The 16,582-nt window shown below is 49.4% G+C and overlaps 2 protein-coding genes across 3 annotated transcripts in view; one reads left to right on the top strand and one right to left on the bottom strand.

Moving 5' to 3' along the window:
* Positions 1-15,770, top strand: part of vps8 (VPS8 subunit of CORVET complex) — a 38,601-nt gene extending 22,831 nt beyond the window's left edge. Inside the window, exons 17-45 of one of the 2 annotated variants that reach the window (XM_060073910.1) lie at positions 215-305; positions 490-536; positions 773-862; positions 1,411-1,457; positions 1,742-1,964; positions 2,694-2,783; positions 3,866-3,917; positions 4,008-4,050; positions 4,290-4,362; positions 4,655-4,771; positions 5,370-5,441; positions 6,073-6,192; positions 6,284-6,340; positions 6,441-6,523; positions 7,243-7,327; positions 7,569-7,667; positions 8,001-8,090; positions 8,203-8,249; positions 8,683-8,827; positions 9,814-9,903; positions 10,022-10,192; positions 10,624-10,705; positions 10,828-10,910; positions 11,383-11,463; positions 12,002-12,171; positions 12,538-12,706; positions 13,212-13,265; positions 13,471-13,551; positions 14,816-15,770. In XM_060073910.1, coding sequence (XP_059929893.1) covers positions 215-305; positions 490-536; positions 773-862; positions 1,411-1,457; positions 1,742-1,964; positions 2,694-2,783; positions 3,866-3,917; positions 4,008-4,050; positions 4,290-4,362; positions 4,655-4,771; positions 5,370-5,441; positions 6,073-6,192; positions 6,284-6,340; positions 6,441-6,523; positions 7,243-7,327; positions 7,569-7,667; positions 8,001-8,090; positions 8,203-8,249; positions 8,683-8,827; positions 9,814-9,903; positions 10,022-10,192; positions 10,624-10,705; positions 10,828-10,910; positions 11,383-11,463; positions 12,002-12,171; positions 12,538-12,706; positions 13,212-13,265; positions 13,471-13,551; positions 14,816-14,959 — 2,796 coding nt within the window. In that variant the 3' untranslated portion in view covers positions 14,960-15,770. Of the gene's footprint in view, positions 1-214; positions 306-489; positions 537-772; positions 863-1,410; positions 1,458-1,741; positions 1,965-2,693; positions 2,784-3,865; positions 3,918-4,007; positions 4,051-4,289; positions 4,363-4,654; positions 4,808-5,369; positions 5,442-6,072; positions 6,193-6,283; positions 6,341-6,440; positions 6,524-7,242; positions 7,328-7,568; positions 7,668-8,000; positions 8,091-8,202; positions 8,250-8,682; positions 8,828-9,813; positions 9,904-10,021; positions 10,193-10,623; positions 10,706-10,827; positions 10,911-11,382; positions 11,464-12,001; positions 12,172-12,537; positions 12,707-13,211; positions 13,266-13,470; positions 13,552-14,815 lie in introns of both variants that reach the window. The other variant, XM_060073909.1, reaches the window with a different exon arrangement.
* Positions 1-16,582, bottom strand: part of LOC132473697 (DELTA-stichotoxin-Hmg2b-like) — a 37,071-nt gene that overhangs the window by 19,391 nt on the left and 1,098 nt on the right. The window lies entirely within an intron of this gene.

Genomic DNA, 16,582 nt, shown 5'->3' with positions numbered 1-16,582 from the left:
TTTAATTTTTTAAGGCATTCCAAGTGCTTTGAATAACTCTCTCTCTCTCTCTCTTTCTCTCTCTCTCTCTCTCTCTCTCTCTCTCTCTCTCTCTCTCTCTCTCTCTCTCTCTCTCTCTCTCTCTCTCTCTCTCTCTCTCTCTCTCTCTCTCTCTCTCTCTCTCTCTCTCTCTCTCTCTCTCTCTCTCTCTCCCCCTTCCCCCCCCCCCCCCCAGCGTGTGGACTTCCTGTTGAGACAGGAGCGGTTTGGAGAGGCACTAGCTCTGGCCTGGTCCTTCCATGAGGGCACCGCTAAGGCCGTGGTCGGTGGGTACACCGACACACACACACACACACACACTAACTGACACATACAGGAACACAAACACACACTTCTTCTAGACAGGTTTTTGTAGCACCATGTTGGTTCCGCATTGTGTTGTTAACCATCTGTCTGTGAAAGGCACTGGGTATAAACGCTCTTCACCAACCAAGCGTTGTATGTGTGCAGGTCTGTACGGAGATCCAGGGAAGAGGAAGGGAGTTGTAGCAGACAAGGTAGGAGCTCCAGCTGCTCTCTCACTCTTCTAACATTCCCTCCTTCCCTCCAGTGGATGTGGGTTTTAGTCAGACATTGTTGCATTTCCATGTGTGTGTGTGTCTGTGTGTGTATTTGCGTCTGTGAGTGCGTGTTTGTGTGTGTGTGTGTGTGCGTCTGTGTCATCATGTTTGTGTGTGTGTTTGTGCGTGTGTGTCATCATGTTTGTGTGTGTGTTTGTGCGCGTGCTGTCCAGATGGTGGAGATCCTCATCCTGTTCGTGGAGCGGTCCCTGAAGCGGTGTCCGGACCAGGGGAAGATCCAGGTCCTGGAGCAGCACTTCCAGGTGACCCACAGACCACCTGCCCACAGAAACCCAGGGGACCCAGCTTTAGTCTGGGTTCTGGGTTCAAGCTTTAATGTTTCCATTTAGTTCAGGGGTTATGTCTTTAAAACCACCTGTAGGATTCATATGCAGTGAAAGATGTCTCGCTCTCTTGCTCTCTCTCTCTCTCTCTCTCTCTCTCTCTCTCTCTCTCTCTCTCTCTCTCTCTCTCTCTCTCTCTCTCGCGCACTCTCTCTCTCGCGCACTCTCTCTCTCTCTCTCTCTACTCTCTCTCTCTCGCGCACTCTCTCTCTCTCTCTCTCTCTCTCTCGCGCACTCTCTCTCTCTCTCGCACTCTCTCTCTCTCTCTCTCTCTCTCTCTCTCGCGCACTCTCTCTCTCTCTCTCGCGCACTCTCTCTCAATGCATTGAATTTAAATTACATTGAATGAAGCTTTATTAATAAGAAAAATATACTATTATATTGCAGTACATAAAATACATGCATCTAAATAAATTAACTACAAAAATCCCTCTCTCTCGCTGTCTCTGTCTCTCTCATATATCCAGGAGGTGGTTCCTGTAGTGGTGGATTACTGTCTGTTGCTTCAGAGAAGGTAAATAAACACACAGACACTCACATTATGGTTACGTATGAATGATGTATTTCTGTGTGTGCTTGTTTGTATTGCATGTGTGTGTTTGTGTCGGTCCAGTGCCCTGTGTTTGACCAGCTCTATACACTACATTTACATATATATGCAGGATGAATTTAGTTTAATGGATGATGAGTGTTTAATAATGCATCATTTTAAAGACTGTTTTGATAAAGAACAGGTATAACAATTATTTTGTGTGTGTGTGTGTGTGCGTGCGTGCGTGCGTGTGTGTGTGCGTGCAGCGACCTGCTGTTCGAGCAGCTGTACTCGCGGCTGGTGGAGAACGTGGTTTCCCGGGGGATGTTCCTGGAGGCGCTGGAGAGCTACATCATCAGCCAGCGCCTGGCCCACCTGACCACGCCCATCATGAAGGACCTGCTGGCCCATTACCACGGCAACGGCCTGATGGACAGGCTGGAGCGGCTCATCGTGCACCTGGACGTCACCAGCCTCGACATGCAGCAGGTGTGTGTGTGTGTGTGTTCTGAGCGTGTGTGTGCGTGCGTTTCTTGGGGTTTGTGTATAGCAGGGGTGCCCAACCAGTCGATCGCGGTCTACCAGTAGACCGCCGATAGATCCCAAGTAGACCGCGAGGGGTGAAAAAAGAAAGAAAAATTATATATCTATATATATAATAAAAAAAAAAAAAAACTTGCGCGGGACATATATGCGCGGCAGCGCATGCGCTGTCAACAGTAGTTGAACGCCGTCAACAGTAGTTGAACGCCGTCAACAGTAGTTACGCAGTCCTAAACCCCCCCCTGCTTGAAGGTAGTTTTGCAATGTTGACACTAGACTGGTAGATCTCGGCAGGTTGGCTACTTCAAAAGTAGATCTTGGGTCAAAAAAGGTTGGGGGGGGGGGGGGGGGGGGTGTTTGTTGTTTGTTCTGTTATGTCAAGCTGTCGTTGGGAAATCCCTTCCGAGATTAATAACGTCCTATTTGACATTAGAACACCTTTCTGAGAAAGGTTTATCGGAAATCTGGACCGGTTTACGCTTTCATTTTTTTTAATCTGTTTCCTGCATGCATTTGTAATCTTTGTTTGAATAGTGTTAATGCTGTGTGTGTGTGTGTGTGTGTGTGTGTGTGTGTGTGTGTGTGTGTGTGTGTGTGTGTGTGTGACTGTGTGTGTGTGTGTGTGTGTGTGTGTGTGTGTGTGTGTGTGTGTGTGTGTGTGTGTGTGTGAGCTAGGTGGTCCAGATGTGCTGGGAGAATCATCTGTACGATGCGATGATCTACGTGTTCAACCGCGGGATGAACGACTACATCACTCCTCTGGAGGTACGAGGATTCACTGAGACCTAACGAGATACAGGTGCTAACGAGGATACAGGTTACTACTGAAGACTTAACGAGGTACACGTACTAACGAGGATACAGGTTACTACTGAAGACTTAACGAGATACACGTACTAACAAGGATACAGGTTACTACTGAAGACTTAAAGAGATGCATGTACTAACAAGGATACAGGTTAATACTGAAGACTTAACGAGATACAGGTACTAACGAGGATACAGATTACTACTGAAGACTTAACGAGATACACGTACTAACGAGGATACAGATTACTACTGAAGTCTTGAAGAGATACACGTACTAACGAGGATACAGGTTACTACTGAAGACTTAACGAGGTACACATACTAACGAGGATATAGATTACTGCTGAAGTCTTAAAGAGATACACGTACTAACAAGGATACAGATTAATACTGAAGACTTAACGAGGTACACATACTAACGAGGATACAGGTTACAACTGAAGGCTGAACGAGATACACGTACTAACGAGGATACAGGTTACTGCTGAAGACCTAACGAGATACAGGTACTAACGAGGATACAGGTTACTACTGAAGACTTAACGAGGTACACATACTAACGAGGATACAGGTTACTACTGAAGGCTGAACGAGATACACATACTAACATGGATACAGATTAATACTGAAGACTTAACGAGATACACATACTAACGAGGATACAGATTAATTCTGAAGACTTAACGAGATATAGATACTAACAAGGATAATTACAACTGAAGTATAACGAGATAAACATGCTAACAAGGATACAGGTTACGACTGACGACATAGCGAGTTACAGGTACAAACGAGGATACAGATTACTACTGAAGACAACGAGATATATATACTAACGAGGATGCAGTTTACTACTGAAATCTTAGAGTTCTATTTTATGTTCGAACCCTAAATTCTCTATGTGTTCTATGTTATCTAAGAACCCTAAAGTCTGTAAGTGTTGTTCTATTTTGCGTGAGGACCCTAAAGTCTCTGTGTGGTTCTATTTTATGTGAGAACCCTAAACTCTCTATGTTTGGTTCTACTGTATATTTCAGAAACTTTTTGCTGAAATTGGACCCCATCTCCGAGAGGGGAGACAGCTGACTAGTAGGTCTTGCGTCACAGCAGTTCACAGCTATCATCATTATTTGATTTATTACGTATTAGCAGATAAACCCAAATGTGTTTCCTCTGCAGATGAACAGGTGGTGATCGGGAACAAACTGCTGGTTTATATAAGGTACAACTAACTAGATTTATACTGTTAAATCTACTAAGCATTCATTTGTGTGTGGGTGTGTGTGTGTGTAGGTGTGTACTTCTGTGGGGGTTGATGTGTGTGTTTGTGGGTTAGTCGGTATGAGTGTTTGTGTGTGTGGGTGTGTGTGTGTGTTGGTCCGTGTGTTGTGTGTGTGTGTTGTGTGTGTGTGTGTGTGTGTGTGTGTAGGTCTGTGTGTAACTCCCTGTGTCCCCCCCCAGCTGCAGCCTGGCGGGCCGGGCCTACCCCCTGGGGGACATCCCTGAAGACCTGGTGCCCCAGGTCAAGAACAAGGTGGGTGTCCACAGCACACCACACTAGGGCAGACACGCCCAGCACGGCCGGCCCCGGGGGGACTCGAACCCCCGGCCCTGGCAGAGTTACTGCCTTGCTCTATCCCGAGAGCCAGACGAGGAATCAAACCCCTTAACCCTGCATTATTTTTTCAGTATTCCTCAATGTTCTGTGTGATCCTATTATCATGTTCATGTGTGCATATGAAGTGACTGTGTTCATGTGTTTTTTTACGATTCAGCTGTGTTCATGTGTTCATATGAAGCGGCTGTGTTCATGTGTTCCCCTCCAGGTGTTTGACTTCCTGATCCGTCTGCACTCGGAGACCTCTGAGGAAGAGGAGGTGTTCCCCTTCATCAGGACTCTGCTCCACTTTGACACCAGAGAGTTCCTCAATGTTCTGGCGCTGGTGAGCTTCAGCCAAACTATACCACCCGCCCCCCAGGTACGGACTCTCCTCCCATTGGCCGTCCCCAAACTGCCCAACGGATCAACGACAACCAATCAAAACACTCGAGGCCGATCGCCCACCAAATTCTGGGCAGGGGGGCCCATAAATTCTTTTTCCTCCTTTCTTCCCTAAATTATATTCCAAAAATGATTTTAAACGTTATGTTGACATTCATTGCTCAGAATATAGAATGGATAGTTTCAGCACAATTTTAATCGTAAAATCGTTAAACCTATTAATATATTATATGAATAATGAAAAGCGAAACCAAATTAATATCTTTCACTGTGTAATTTCACTAAAAAAATGTACTCCAAGTCCACGATATAAAGAATAGGAGCCTTGTATAAGCAGAACAGAAAATAGTTTTTTACAATATAAACCGAAAAAAACCTCTTGATTACAGTCTGATTAGATCACCTCAAATCATTCTTTTGATCTCTGACCAATTCAAGTGATCTTCAAAAACGAACACATGATGAAGAAGAATCCTTTGATCCAGAGGTGTGATCATCTTCTTGTGTAACGTGCGTCTCTCTTTCCTTTCGCCGGACAGACCTTTGAGGACTTCAGGAATGACAAGCAGGCCTTGGAGTACCAGCAGAGGATAGTGGACATCTTGCTGAAGGTACCCTTCAGAGGCTGAGTGTTTCGAACCATCTAGGGCTGTAGGATCTGACATCTGACATTCTCCACGGCTCCCGTCTGCCCGATGTGTTGAGGTCAACGTTGCGATTTGTGAGACAATCTCCAGGCGTTCTTTATGGAGAAACCTTCTCACCACCGATGTCTACCCTAATGGTTCACATACTGTTGTTATACCATGCTCCCCTCCCCTGGTAGGGTCACTGGTCCAACTGTGTAATCCTCTCTGACTGATCCCTTTCCTATTATTCCTCTGTTTCTGTAATTGGCGTTCTCTGATTGGTTGGCTCTCAAATTGTCCAACTCTTATTGGCTAGCGGTTTGATCGCCAAACTCTCTGAATGACTGTGTGACTGATCAGCTCTCTGATTGGCTGTGACTGTCTCAGCTCCCTCATTGGCTAACTGTGTGACTGTCTAGCTCTCTGATTTGCTAGCTGTGTGACTCTTCTGCTCTCTGATTGGCTAGCTGTGTGACTGTTCAGCTCTCTCATTGGCGAACTCTGTGACTGGTCAGCTCCCTCATTGGCTAACTGTGTGACGGTCTCACTCTCTGATTGGCTGGCTCCCTCATTGGCCGGCCAGGTGTGACCAGGTGTGTCCCCCGTCTCCCAGGTGATGGTGGACAACCCTGACTTCACCCCCTCCCAGGTGGGCGGGCTCTTCACCTTCCTGGCCCGCCAGATGGCCAAGCCCGACAACACGCTGTTTGTCAACAGGAAGCTGTTCGACCAGGTAACCCCGCCTCCTCTTCAGTTGGTCAGCTCACTTCCTGTCTAGATGCCCACCCACTGCTGCTCATCCTGTTGTGTGATTGGCTCCCCAGGTCCTGGAGTTCCTCTGTTGCCCGGACGATGACTCGCGACACACCGAGCGGCAGCAGGTGGGTTCATGCCCACGCCAGACCGGGAGGTGTAGCAGACGGATACTGATGGATTTAGATTGATTGGATTATTGATGAATTGGTGATTTTTGTTTTCTAGGTTTTGTTGGAGCTTCTGCACGTTGGGGGTGTGGTCCAGTTTGACGAAGGGAGCCTATTGGCCCTAGCGGAGAAGGCAGAGTTGTGAGTGGTCAAACCAATTAGAAGAATGTTGTGCTTGTTGTGACCGGGGCCTGGATGGGATTCAGCCAATCAGAAAATAGGAGGAAGAAATGCGCTAAATTAAATCCTTATCCTTAATTGGTAATCCCATTGTAATTAATGAGCATATCTACGGTAATAGGGATGATTCGAAACATCTTTAATCAACACATTTCACTGCGTTTCCTGGTCACATGGTAATGAACGATAAGGAGGCGTTTCCTTTCCACTGCTGATCTGATCCTGAGAGATATCAATCTGTTCCTCATAACCTCTTTTAATCAGCTAGGACATAATCTAAGCATATCTTCATACAAGTGAACAGATAGAATTAACCCCATAATGCATCTTCATACCTGCCTCTCTCTCCCATTCTCTGTCTCCCTCTCTTTCCCCTACATTTCTCTCCTCCTCTCCTCCTCCATCACCCCCCCTCCCTCTCTCTCTCTCTCTCTCTCCCATTCTCTGTGTCTCCCTCTCGTACTGTCTCTCGCTCTCTATCTCTCGCTCTCCCGCTCCACCTTTCTGTTTCTGTCTCTCTCCCCCCCTCTCCTCTCTCTCTCTCTCTCTCTCTCTCTCTCTCTCTCTCTCTCTCTCTCTCTCGCTCTCGCTCTCCTCTCTGTCTCTGTCTCTGTCTCTCCGTCTCACTTCCTCTCTCTCCCTCTCCCGCTCTCACTCCCCCCCCCCCCCCCCCTCCCCAGCTACCAGATCTGTGAGTTCCTGTATGAGAAGCAACATCTGTACGAGAAAATCATCGACTGTTACCTGAGGGACAACCTTAGAAAGGTAACACACACACACACACACACACACACACACGTACACACACACACGTACACACACACACGTACACACACACACGTACACACAAATCAAAATGTAAACACTAATATGTAGTGTAATATGCATGGATAGATAGACAATGATTGATTTCTGCTGTGTTGCATCGGGCGGCTACTTAATCGTGCACTTTTATATGCGTGTGTTTGTGTGTTTGTGTGTGTGTGGTCCTGTGTGTGTGTGACAGGTGGAGGTGTTCAGCTACATCCACAACCTGCTCTCGATGCCGGGTTACAGCCCTGCGGAGAAACAGAACGTCTGGGACAAATCACTACAGCACATACAGGTACACACACACACACACGCACACACATTACAGCACGCACGCAAGCACAAACACATTCACATACTCACACGCATGCACGCACGCACGCACGCACGCACGCACGCACGCACGCACACACACACATTACAGCACTCAAGCACAAACACATTCACATACACACCATAGACGCACACACGCATGCACGCACGCACGCACACACGGAATGTATGTGAATGCATTTGCGTGTGTGTGCTATACATGTGCACATATACGCACACACACAAACACACACGTATATTGACACACAAACATACACACGTTATGTTAAGCACGTTATGTTTTTGAAATTTTCAGGAACTGGTGGCCCTTGACCCCAGCAGGTCAGCTGACCTGGTCACGTGTCACTTCTCGGAACACGTGCAACCAATCCTCTCTCAGCTTGAGGTGAGGGCTCCAGATGGTTTGCTCTCTCTCGCCCCTTAGTGGACGGGAAGAGTCTCACACTTATGTTTGGCATTGTCAAAATGTAATACTTTTCATCTCTCTCTCGCTCCAGGATGATAAGTTACGTTTTCAGTTCCTCACGAGCCTGCTGGAGCCCAGGTACTGTGTGTGTGTGTGTGTGTGTGTGTGTGTGTGTGTGTGTGTGTGTGTGTGTGTGTGTGTGTGTGTGTGTGTGTGTGTGTGTGTGTGTGTGTGTGTGTGTGTGTGTGTGTGTGTATTTGCATTGATGTGGGTGTGTACTGAGTACTAACACTGAGTGGGTTGCTTCTACGACGGCCGTTGACCTATCGTCTCCCTGTCTCTCTCACCTCCTGTCTGTCTGTCTCTCTGTCTGTAACTCTCTTGTCTGTCTGTCTGTGTGTCCATCTCTCCTCTCCTCCTGAATGTCTTTCTCTCTGTTTGTCTCTTCTCCTGTCTGTCTGTATCTCTCTTATCCTCCCCTCTCTCCTCTCCTCCTGTCTGTCTGTCTCTCCTGTCTGTCTGTTCATCTGTCGACCCTCCTGTCCCTGCTCCTGTCTGGCTGACCCTCCAGAGAGGGCCGGCCTGCCGACAGCACGGTGACCCTTGACCCCGACCTCCATGAGCAGCAGGTGGGCTTGCTGTGTCGCTTCGACCCCCCCGGGCTCCAGGCCTTCCTGGAGACCTCCCAGCTCTACCCCCTGGAGGCAGCCATCAAGGTGGGTGTGGTCTGGGGGTTCAGGGGGGTGTGGTCAGGGGGCCAGGTGGGCGTGGTCTGGGGACCAGAGGGGTGTGGTCTGGGGGCCAGGGGGTGTGGTCTGGGGGCCAGGGGGTGTGGTCTGGGGGCCAGACGGGTGTGGTCTGGGGGCCAGGGGGGTGTGGTCAGGGGACCAGAGGGGTGTGGTCAGGGGGCCAGGGGGGTGTGGTCTGGGGGTCAGACGGGGGTGGCCAGGGGTGTGTGGTCAGGGGGCCAGAGGGGTGTGGTCAGGGGGCCAGGGGGGTTTGGTCAGGGGGCCGGGGGGGTGTGGTCACCCATGAACCTTGAAAGATTAACATATTTTGTGACTGAATAACTACTATAACTAAGTTCAAAGTGACAGTGTTTTATTGGAGCTTTTTGTTAAAGTTCTCATCATCTTTCTCTCTTTCCCTGTGGACGCACGTGTGTCTGTATATCCTGTCTGTCTCTCTTTCTCTCTCTCTATCCTGTCTGTCTCTCTCTCCTGTGTGTGTCTCTTTCTCCTGCCTGTCTCTCTCTCCCCTGTGTGTGTCTCTCTCTCCTGCCTGTCTCTCTCTCCCCTGTGTGTGTGTCTCTCTCTCCTGCGTGTGTGTCTCTCTCTCCTGCCTGTCTCTCTCTCCCCTGTGTGTGTCTCTCTCTCTCCTGTGTGTGTGTCTCTCTCTCCTGCCTGTCTCTCTCTCCCCTGTGTGTGTGTGTCTCTCTCTCCTGTGTGTGTGTCTCTCTCTCCTGCCTGTCTCTCTCTCCCCTGTGTGTGTGTCTCTCTCCCCTGTGTGTCTGTCTCTCTCTCCCCTGTGTGTGTCTCTCTCTCTCCTGCCTGTCTCTCTCTCCCCTGTGTGTGTGTGTCTGCCTGTCTCTCTCTCCCCTGTGTGTGTGTCTCTCTCTCTCCTGCCTGTCTCTCTCTCCCCTGTGTGTGTGTCTCTCTCTCCTGCCTGTCTCTCTCTCCCCTGTGTGTGTGTGTGTCTCCAGATGACAGAGCAGTACGGTCACAGTGAGGCCACCTCCTACCTGCTGGAGAAGAAGGGCGACGCCCACGGGGCCTTCACCGTGCTGCTCACCGTACGTCCTCATCCTCATCACTGTAGTGATATAGTATGATTATACGGTCTATAGTATATAGTTTATATCATATAAATGAATTAAATCACACGTCATCTCGTCCCTTCCGTCCGAACAGAAGTTGAAGAGAATCCTGGAGTCCATCACCAGGGATGGGGGCGTGGCCGAGGGAGACGGAGGCGGGGCCAAGGACGGCAGCGTGCCATTGGAGGGCCTGGAGAGCTCTCTGGATGACATCATCGCCCTGTGCCAACGGAACTCCCAGAACCTGAACCAGCAGCAGAGAGAGGTGAGAGGTCAGAGGTCATAGGTCAGCCCAGGGACCACACACCTGGTGCCTGTAGGAGAGAGGTCAGAGGTCAGGGTCCACACACCTGGTGCCTGTAGGAGAGAGGTCAGAGGTCAGGGTCCACACACCTGGTGCCTGCAGTGGGAACCGCCTCTCCCCAAGGGGATGTGGTTGTTGTATCCATGGAAATGTCTTGCTCAAGGTGTTGGTGTCTCTGGTAATTATCTTGTTGTAGTATTAGCCATGGTCACTGTCTGTGGTGTGGTTGGTAACTATCTCTTCTACAATTGTATTGGAGATTTTTGTAGTAACCATGTTTATCCTCGCTCCTGCAGGTGTTGTGGTGGTTGTTGTAGTGACCACTGTAACCGTCTCATCTGCATGTGTTGTGCTGGTTGTTGTAGTAACCATGGTAACCGTCTCTCCTCCAGGTGTTGTGGTTTCCTCTGCTGGAGGCCATGATGGCTCCTCAGAAGCTCCTGAGAGGACCCAACACTAACCATACTTCTGAAGGTACACACAGTCACACACACACACACACACACACACACACACACACACACACACACACACACACACACACACACACACACACAGTGTGTATTGACCTCTATATTGTATTGTGTTTGGCTCAGCGCTGAAGGAGCTGACCATGAAGGTCCTGAACGCCATGAGCAGCTTCATCCCGCTGCCCGACATCATCCAGAGGATCCTGCAGGTGTGTACGTTAGGCCACTCCCCCCTCACCTGCGTCCGCCTGGCGGGAGGGCTTCAACATGCTCTGATCTCTCTCCGCCCGTTTATCTGAAATAAAACCGTCGTCTACAGAAAGCTCCCCTTTCCTAAAAGTCCTATTTTTGGGTGAACATTCAAGTCCCATCTGCATTCTGCCGGAGATAGGGGAGGAGAATAACAAGATTTAATAAACAGGAAATTAAAAAAGAATAACAATAACATCTGCGGCAGGGTGGATTTGGGGATTTTTTGTCCTGAATACTGGAGCTTTTTTATCCTCTATGGTGGATGGGCAGGATGCTTATTCATTTTATTTGTGTATGTATGTACGGTTGTGTGTGTACGTATTTGTGTGTGTGTGTGTGTGTGTGTGTGTGTGTGTGTGTGTGTGTGTGTGTGTGTGTGTGTGTGTGTGTGTGTGTGTGTGTGTGTGTGTGTGTGTGTGTGCGTCTCAGGACCCAGTGTACGGTAAAGGGAAGCTGTCAGAGATCCAGGGTCTGATCCTGGGTATGCTGGACACCTTCAACTATGAGCAGGTACCACACACACACTCACACCTTAAACTATGAGCAGGTACCACACACACACTCACACCTTAAACTATGAGCAGGTACCACACACACACTCACACCTTAAACTATGAGCAGGTACCACACACACACAAACACAGACCTTCAACTATGAGCAGGTACCACACACACACTCACACGCCTTGAGAGTCTGAGGCCTCAGGTAGGGCAGCCAATCACAAGCCTTGAGAGACTGAGGCCTTAGGTAGGGCAGCCAATCACAAGCCTTGAGAGACTGAGGCCTTAGGTAGGGCAGCCAATCACAGGGTCAACGCACCAGGACAGGACAGGGATCAGTGCTAAACAGAGATCACAATTTCAAACATTTGAATATGCAAAAAATATAATAAGTAGGGTTGAGTTTAAACATTGATTAACATTCACCTTACATGATTAATTATTGTCACTGTACATGAATTTAAATAATTCTGTTTACGTGTGTTTCTTTCTCTCCTCTCTTCTCTCCTCTCTGTCACCCGCCTCCCTCCCCCCCCCCCCCCCCAAGACCCTCCTTGAGACCACCACCAGCCTGCTGAACCATGACCTCCACTGGTCCCTTGCCCACCTGCGGGCCAGCGTGACGCGGGGGCTGGTGCCGCGGCAGGACACCTGCAACATCTGCCTGCTGCAGTACAGGAGGCGCCACGACCCCCCCGAGGAGATCGTCATCTTCAGGTCAGGGGTCAACCCGAGGGCTCAGCCATACACACACACACACACACACACACACACACACACACACACACACACACACACACACACACACACACACACACACACACACACACACACACACACACACACACACAGAAAACCGTACACACACATAGAGCTGCCTAGCTGCTTACAGAGCTAGGTATTGCTCATATAAATGGAGTTACCTGAAGTCGCATGGAAACCGTTTTCTGTGAAATAGTTTCTGCGATGGCGACAGAAACAGTGCTGAACATTTGTAAATCCTGATACATTGTGTATTCCGATTCAATGAATTGTTGGTGACCTTGTGTGTTTGTGTGTGTGTTTGTGTGTTTCTGCCTCCAGCTGTGGCCACCTGTACCACTGCCAGTGCCTGCAGGCCAAAGACTGTGGGAGTGGCTCCGGCTCGGAGCGACCGCAGCAGTGGAGCTGCTTCAAGTGCTCGTCCAATCAGGGAGGAAGGGGCGGAGCCATGGCAGACCAGAGGCGGGCCCGGAGCACCTCTCTGGCCCAGGTCGGTGGAGACCCTCTCGTGTTTGAGCGCCTTCCTGTGAGCGCGACCAGACGATGTCATTGTCCTGATTAGGGTCGGTCCGATACCGGTACCAGGATTGGACATTCCTCCGATACTGCCTAAAATGCAGTCGGTTAACGGCCGATCCGATACCTTCACTTGACTCATTTACTACACAGAGAACATCAAACACTACGATACCTTGAAGAACACAAATATATTATTATAAATAAAGATTATAAATGACCAAATACTGAACCCCACCACCACCGGTACACTGGTGGGCATCAGATGACTGTTAGCATTAAACACATGTAATAACGCAGGCATAGCCTCTGATTGGCTGATAGGGTCACACGGACAGCTGCTGATTGGGCGCTGAGTAAGGCAGGGACAGGAGGGACCAGAGTCCCCGACCACACTGTTTATTCAGACGGCATGGATCGGTCCTGACATTGCCTCCTCTGTATCCCCCCCCACACACTCATCTGTACCCCCCCTCCAGACGAACGTGACCTCATCGCTCCGAGAGCCCGGCCTGGAGGCTCATGGGAAAAAGGTAACGCTCTCATTTACTAACCGTTAGCTCTGTTAGCGTCAGCTTTGTTCCCGTCAGCTCTGTTAGCGTCAGCTCTGTTAGCATTAACCCGCTCTATGGACCGGGCCGAGGGGACGGTGCCTGGCTGAGCCCCAGGTGGTGGACTGGTCCCGGTCCTGATGCTGTGTTTCACGCAGTACAACGTTGTGTGTTGTGTGTCCTCCAGCTGTTTGTGGAGGCGACCCTGGACCCCCAGCAGGCCCAGTCCTGGGACCACCTGCGGTGTCTGTACCACGGGCCATCGCGGGTAGGACCGACTGCTAACACCCACCGCCTACACCCACCGTTTTCATCCACCGCTAACACCCAGCGCTAACACCCAGCGCTAACACCCAGCGCTAACACCCAGCGCTAACACCCAGCGCCTACACCCACCGCCTACACCAACCGTTTTCACCCACCGCTAACACCCACCGCTAACGCCCACCGCTAACACCCATCGCTTACACCATAGCTCAAAGCTGTCTACCTATCATGTAGATAGCGTTAGGCTAGCAGGTAGATATTCTTTAGCTAGCAATTTGATAGCCTTAGGCTAGCACGTAGGTAGCGTTAGGCTTGCACGTAGATTGCGTTTAGCTAGCACGTTGATAGCCTTATGGCGCATTTCCACTGCAGGGTGCGGAACGGATCGGATCGCAAAGGTGCGGGTCGGATCGCGTTTCCACCGCCAAAAGTGGGCGTGACCCGGACTTTGCCGTACCCGTTCCGACCCCATTCTAGGGACTCCTCCGTTGCGGTACCCAAAACGAGACCAGACGCCTGAAAGGGTACCCTGGAATTCTAGCTACACCCCCCCTCCGTTGATTGGTCGACAGAATCGTCACTTCCGGGTGACGCGGGGATAAAAACAAACAAACAGTAGCCTCAAGGTATTATTCTTTACAATTAACATGTCGCGTAAAAAGCTTGCTTGGGCGAACAAGGAGGTGGAGACGTTCGTCTGCATTCTTGCGGAGGAAGACGTTGTTTACGATGTTTACGTAGCTGCCGCGGCGATTGACATCCGGCCTACCACCAAGGGTACTGTCGGCAGTGGAAACGCGACCTCGGAACTGAGCTGGGCTATATACTGCCCCCTCCCTACCGCACCTTTGCGATCCGATCCGTTCCGCACCCTGCAGTGGAAATGGGGCATTAGGCTTGCATGTAGATAGCGTGGAGCTAGCACGTAGATAGCGTCTAGCTAAACGCTATCTACATGATATATACATGCTATCTATGTATCTATGTGCTAGATACAAGCTCTCCACTCTCTTTGTATACTCTAACTGTGTTTGATCTGCAAGCTAGCTATACTCTAGCTACATGCTAGCTGCAAGCTACACGCTAGGTCTGCTATGTAACCAGTGGGAGACTGCAGCTCCTCGGGTTAGATGATGCTCCCTCACACAGCTCTGATGCCAACGAGTTTGCATCTCATTAAGAGCAGGAGCCAATAGGACGTGAGGAGGAGAAGTTGAGGGTTTTCTAAACACTGCAGTGTTCTTGTTCCCCCCCCACCCCACCAGCTGGCGATCCTCTCGGAGCTCACGCATTGCCATGGCAACGAGAAGGCGGGGCTTCTGCATCCTGCCCCCCAGGGCACAGGAAGTGTGTTCCACAGCGAGGACTTCAAGCTGAAGCTGTCCCCCCCGCCGGCGGTGGAGGAGTAGAGTGGGGCTCTGAGGGGCTCCAGTGTTCAGCTCCCTGCTGCATGGAGCCGTCAGGAAACAACCCAACCAAAACGTTAGATAGAAAGTAATCCAAGATCGGGGAATGTGATGTGACCTAAACGTGGTCGGTCCGACTATGAAACGGCTTCGCTTGAGGTCCAGAATACTTTGCAGCCTTTGTCGATTCGGAGGGCAGCCAGAAGGCCAGGACAAACCACTAGAACTAAAACCAGTATGACCAGTACATACAATCCTACTGCTCTAACACAAAGAACTATAGCAGTACACAGAATACTTCTCCCTGTACACATACAGTAGTAGAAGTACACATAGTACTAGCAGTACACAGAATACATCTCCCTTTATACGCTCAGTAGTTCAAGCAGTACAAAGACTTACAGCAGTACACATAATACTTCTCCCTGTGTACATACAGTAGTACTAGCCGTACACAGAGTATGAGTAGTACAGAGAATACGTCTCCTGTACACACAGCAGTACTAGCAGTAATCAGCAGTGTGGTGGGATGGTTCACCAGCTGATGAACTAGTCACTCTGCTCATGTATAAATAACCCAGGGATGACCCTGTCTGGTTCAGAGGGAGAGAGATTTTTTTCGAGTTTTTGTACTCAATGAGTGCATTTGTTGATGAAAACCAACTTGTTCGGAACACTAAAGTGTTTTATTGTTGATAGATGTTTTTCTGTGTCATGTATCAGCATCTGCAGATAACATGGAAAAGACTTAATGATTCTTATTTACTTAAAAATCTGTAAAAAGGGATTATTAAATAAAATATCATAAAAAATATCATTGGTTTAATATGTTTTCGTTATTGTTCAAGTTCACTAGTTCATTTCAGATTTTGTAAATAATATTTAGTAATATGCTTGGCATCTCCACTTGTTTTACATGCATCAGCCAATAAACCTGAATCTGCCAAACATGTCTCAACATCTCCCTTCCTGGTGGGAGCAGCTCCGATGATTTGGTTGTTTTTAACGTAACTCAACCTCTCCAGCAGCAGGGGTGATGTTGATTTGCCCCCTCGAGGCACTCCTGCCGTGTTCTTCTGGCAAAAGTCTGCCGAGTCAGGATCGCTTTAACTCACTTTATTTGGTAAAGTTTTGGACTAGTCTCTGAAGCAAAGGAGGAGGAGGAATCGTATGGGCACGCGTGGAGATACACTTAGTAGGGCATCTGAAAAATGCGTTACCTGGAGCGTTCTAGCCCCCTGGGCTATGTGTTGTGACTTATCTACTGGGCAGGCGTGGGCTCAGTTATGTGCTCTGAGTGGCTAAGCATGGCGCTGAGCTCCCGCCCCCCTGGATACCCGTATGTGTCTTTATGCTGTCCCTTGCGGCTATGTGTTGGCATTGCAACTTGGTTTGTGGCTATGTGCGGGAATTACACTTGTTCTTGTGGCCTTGAGCATCTGGGTCTCTCGAACACCTTGACCGCTCGTATCTCTAGAATTGACACATGATGAATGGCCTCCTGTATGAGCTGGTCGCCTCCATAGTCTCCGGATCCCTCCTTAGCGTGGAAAAAGAAGCTTCTTTTAATTGCCAAGGGCATATGTGGCCTGTTGGTATGAATGTGTGAATTTTGTTACACTCCAC

Source organism: Gadus macrocephalus, chromosome 15, assembly GCF_031168955.1.
Source record: "Gadus macrocephalus chromosome 15, ASM3116895v1".
Lineage (NCBI taxonomy): Eukaryota > Metazoa > Chordata > Actinopteri > Gadiformes > Gadidae > Gadus > Gadus macrocephalus.
Note: the sequence above shows the minus strand (reverse complement) of the source record. Positions and strands in the feature narration are given on the sequence as shown.